This window comes from Aplysia californica, unplaced genomic scaffold (genome assembly GCF_000002075.1).
Source record: "Aplysia californica isolate F4 #8 unplaced genomic scaffold, AplCal3.0 scaffold00091, whole genome shotgun sequence".
NCBI lineage: Eukaryota > Metazoa > Mollusca > Gastropoda > Aplysiida > Aplysiidae > Aplysia > Aplysia californica.
Window position 1 is genome coordinate 1,540,626 of NW_004797361.1, and position 4,497 is coordinate 1,545,122.

Genomic DNA, 4,497 nt, shown 5'->3' on the forward strand with positions numbered 1-4,497 from the left:
TAGTAGTAGTAGTAGTAGTAGTAGTAGTAGTAGTAGTAGTAGTAGTAGTAGTAATAATAATAATAATATTAATAATAATAAAAATAATAATAATAACAACAAGTTTAAAAAATTAACAAATAATAATCAAAATAGTTTTTTTTTTAATTAGAAAGTTAAATAAAGATTATAAGTAGCTGAGATTGGATGTCCATTATTATGTCTTCGATTGCCTTCGTCTGTTTGCATATTTGCTTGTCTCTTTGTCAAAGAGTCTCTTCGTTTTTGTAAGCCTATTTGTTTGCCTGTCGGTCTAGTTGTGTGTATGCTACTCATTTTGTCTGTCTGTTGGTCTATTCATGCGTCTGTTGGCCTATTTATCTGTTGGTCTATCCGTATGTCTGTTGGTCTATCCGTATGTCTGTTGGTCTATTCGTGTGTCTGTTGGTCTACATTTGTGTCTGTTGGTTTATTCATGTGTCTATTGGCCTATTTATCTGTTGGTCTACCCGTGTGTCTGTTGGTCTACATGTGTGTCTGTTGGTCTATCCGTGTGTCTGTTGGTCTATCCGTGTGTCTGTTGGTCTATTCGTCTGTCTGTTGGTCTATCCGTGTGTCTGTTGGTCTGTCCGTGTGTCTGTTGGTCTATTCGTGTGTCTGTTGGTCTATTCGTCTGTCTGTTGGTCTATTCGTGTGTCTGTTGGTCTATCCGTGTGTCTGTTGGTCTATTCGTGTGTCTGTTGGTCTACATGTGTGCCTGTTGGTCTATCCGTATGTCTGTTGGTCTATTTATCTGTTGGTCTATCCGTGTGTCTGTTGGTCTATTTATCTGTCTGTTGGTTTGGTTTATCCGTATGTCTGTTGGTCTACATTTGTGTCTGTTGGTTTATTCATGTGTCTATTGGCCTATTTATCTGTTGGTCTACCCGTGTGTCTGTTGGTCTACATGTGTGTCTGTTGGTCTATCCGTGTGTCTGTTGGTCTATCCGTGTGTCTGTTGGTCTATTCGTCTGTCTGTTGGTCTATCCGTGTGTCTGTTGGTCTGTCCGTGTGTCTGTTGGTCTATTCGTGTGTCTGTTGGTCTATTCGTCTGTCTGTTGGTCTATTCGTGTGTCTGTTGGTCTATCCGTGTGTCTGTTGGTCTATTCGTGTGTCTGTTGGTCTATTTATCTGTTGGTCTATTCGTCTGTCTGTTGGTGGTCTATCCGTGTGTCTGTTGGTCTATTCGTGTGTCTGTTGGTCTATTTATCTGTTGGTCTATTCGTCTGTCTGTTGGTGGTCTATCCGTGTGTCTGTTGGTCTATTCGTGTGTCTGTTGGTCTACATGTGTGCCTGTTGGTCTATCCGTATGTCTGTTGGTCTATTTATCTGTTGGTCTATCCGTGTGTCTGTTGGTCTATTTATCTGTCTGTTGGTTTGGTTTATCCGTATGTCTGTTGGTCTACATTTGTGTCTGTTGGTTTATTCATGTGTCTATCTGTCTTTCTGTTGGTCTATTCAAGTAAGTGTCTGTTGTTTTGTCTGTTGATCTATTCATGCATCTGTTGGTCTATTTATCTGTTGGTGGTCTATCCGTGTGTCTGTTGGTCTATTTATCTGTTGGTGGTCTATCCGTGTGTCTGTTGGTCTATTTATCTGTTGGTTGTCTATCCGTGTGTCTGTTGGTCTATTTATCTGTTGGTGGTCTATCCGTGTGTCTGTTGGTGGTCTATTTATCTGTTGGTGGTCTATCCGTGTGTCTGTTGGCCTATTTATCTGTTGGTCAATCCTTGTGTCTGTTGGTCTATTTATCTGTTGGTCTCTCCGTGTGTCTGTTGGTGGTCTATCCGTGTGTCTGTTGGTCTATTTATCTATTGGTCTATCCGTGTGTCTGTTGTGTACCTGTGCAGGTGTCGTATCCGATGTAGGGCTGAATGTTGCTGGAGATGTATTCACCATGGTGGTCGGCACAATAGCACGTCTTCTCTTCCAGGTTGCTCAGAGATGCCTGCACACACACACACACACACACACACACACACACACACACACACACACACACAGAGGAACACAGCAACAGTTAGCACCGGTACAGAAATACATATATAAATGAATGAATGAATGAAAGAAAGAATGAATGAATGAATGAATGAATGAATGAATGAATGAATGAATGAATGAATGAACGAGTGAATGAATGAATGAATGAATGAATGAATGAATGAATGAATGAACGAGTGAATGAACGAATGAATGAATGAATGAATGAATGAATGAATGAATGAATGAATGAATGAATGAATGAATGAATGAATGAATGAAAGAATGAAAAAATGAATAAATGAATAAATAAATGCATTACATTTGAGTGGCATTATGATCAAATCAGACATTGATCAAATTAAATTCATGGAAGAAGCAGATACTTTTCCGGCTGGGTAATTTTTACAATGTTTATTTTTGGGTTGTTGTTTATTTTTGGGTTGTTGTTTTTTTTGCTCAACACCTTTATGTCCATTCAAAAACACATTTGTATCGCTACAAGGTAGAATCAGATGCTCGTCAGTTTTTGACCATTTGGAGTTATTGATATCATCTAAAAGGTTGCTCATTTGTCTTGCTTTTGATTTTTAAAAAAAACCATTAAAAAAACACATCTATCTTGAATAAAAGTTGAGATATTTGCGATTGAAGAAGAAGGGGTTTAGAAGAGGTTTTACGGCGCTCGCAACTGCATAAGGTCATATGAGCGCCAGAGGATTAGAAGTGTTACAAGAGAGTAACAAACTTAAAAAAGAAGAAGGGAAGATAAGGATGATAGATATGATAGGAAAGAAGGAGCAAACCACACCAGAGCACCCACCAACCGCCCGCAAGGAGAAGGGGATCGCCAGATATCAGAAGAAACATTTGTGAGAAAATAACCGCAACATTTTGGTGACTTCGAAATCTTGAGTGTCCTTAGCGAAAGCAATTATTATTTTACTTAGTTGTGCCTTTTATCGCCGTTTTTGAAAGTGAAATCCATACAGAAATGTGTTTTTAAATAGACGTAAAATGTGATAGAAAGATGGAGAGATAGAAAGAAAAAAGATAGAGAGATAGATAGATAGATAGATAGAGAGAGAGAGAGAGAGAGAGAGAGAGAGAAAGAGAGAGATAGATAGAGATAGACAGAGAGAAATAGATAGAGATAGACTGAGAGACAGAGAGAGTGAGATAGAGAAAGAGATAGAGATAGATAGAGATAGACAGGGAGACAGAGAGAGTGAGAGACAGATAGATAGATAGATATATTGATAGATAGACTGATAGATAGACAGATAAACAGACAGATAAAAAGATAGATAGACAGATAGATAGTCAGATATATAGACAGATAGATAGACAGACAGACAGATAGATAGATAGATAGACAGATAGATTAACAGATATACAGAGAGCGAGAGAGGAAAAGAGAGATCACCAACTCACCACACACTGGACTTTGTCATAGAATCCCGCCTCTGTACAGTTGGGCAGCATAATGTTATCGTCTCCAGCTAGATTGACCAGAGCTCGAACCAGGTCCTCCACGCCACGGCTGTCAAACCCTGGCATCTCCAACCGGCCTCGCATTGTGTCCATCGCATCCTCCGACATCGCACGCTGACGCTCACACTTGGTACGTGCTGTCACAGACAACAATATCATCATCATCATCATCATCATCATCATCATCAACATTGTCGTCGTCGTCGTCATCATCGTCATCATCATCTTCATCCTCACCTTCACCGTCATCATCATCCTCATCCTCATCATCATCATCATCATCAGCACCATCACCATCATCATCCTCATCCTCATCATCCTCACCATCATCATCATCATCATCATCATCATTCATCATCATCAGGTGTCAGATCTGAGACAGACATTGGCGATCATGGTTCGTGAGACATCTCTTTGCTCGGATGCTCTCAATAAAGCAATTATAATTATCCTTATCTTTCCCCGCCATCTATCTATTTAGATCAGAAACATGGAAACTTGCAACAAAACAAACTTCTCCAAAGGTACCGGCATTGTAAAAAAGCTGCATATTAATGAAGATCCTAAATGTATTGGCCTAACTCCATATTTACTGTCGCTTTTGATGAAGGACAAGCGGGCTAACCCAGAATGTGTGGGTTTCCAGAAGTCTTGACCAGCTCCAAAAGTGGGTATTGCACTACCTATAGGAGAACTTTGGTTTCATTGGTGTGTATATTTGTTTGGTTATAGAAAAAACTCTCCTTGTCTTTTAAAGAAACTGAACAAGAGTTCAAAAACTTTACCTTCGATTAAACCCCCCCCCAGCATTTTTCGGGATAGCCCCCTTGTGCTTAAGAGCGACCACATTATAACAACAAAAACTGTAATAATCACAACAACAACAACAACAACAACATCAACAACAACAAACCTACCTTTCCTGTTACAGAACAGGCCACCATAGCCCTTGGGACAGCGACACAACACGCCATCCTCCAGCCTCCCCTTACACACACACACACA

The 4,497-nt window shown here is 39.8% G+C and overlaps 1 protein-coding gene across 1 annotated transcript in view; it reads right to left on the reverse strand.

Annotated features, from left to right (window-relative positions):
* LOC101854400 overlaps positions 1–4,479 on the reverse strand; it is a gene marked incomplete at its 3' end in the record, with an annotated part of 7,518 nt that extends 3,039 nt beyond the window's left edge. Inside the window, 3 exon segments of the mRNA XM_013080559.1 lie at positions 1,861–1,966; positions 3,433–3,629; positions 4,410–4,479. Coding sequence (XP_012936013.1) covers positions 1,861–1,966; positions 3,433–3,600 — 274 coding nt within the window.
* Between the last annotated feature and the right edge of the window lie 18 nt (positions 4,480–4,497).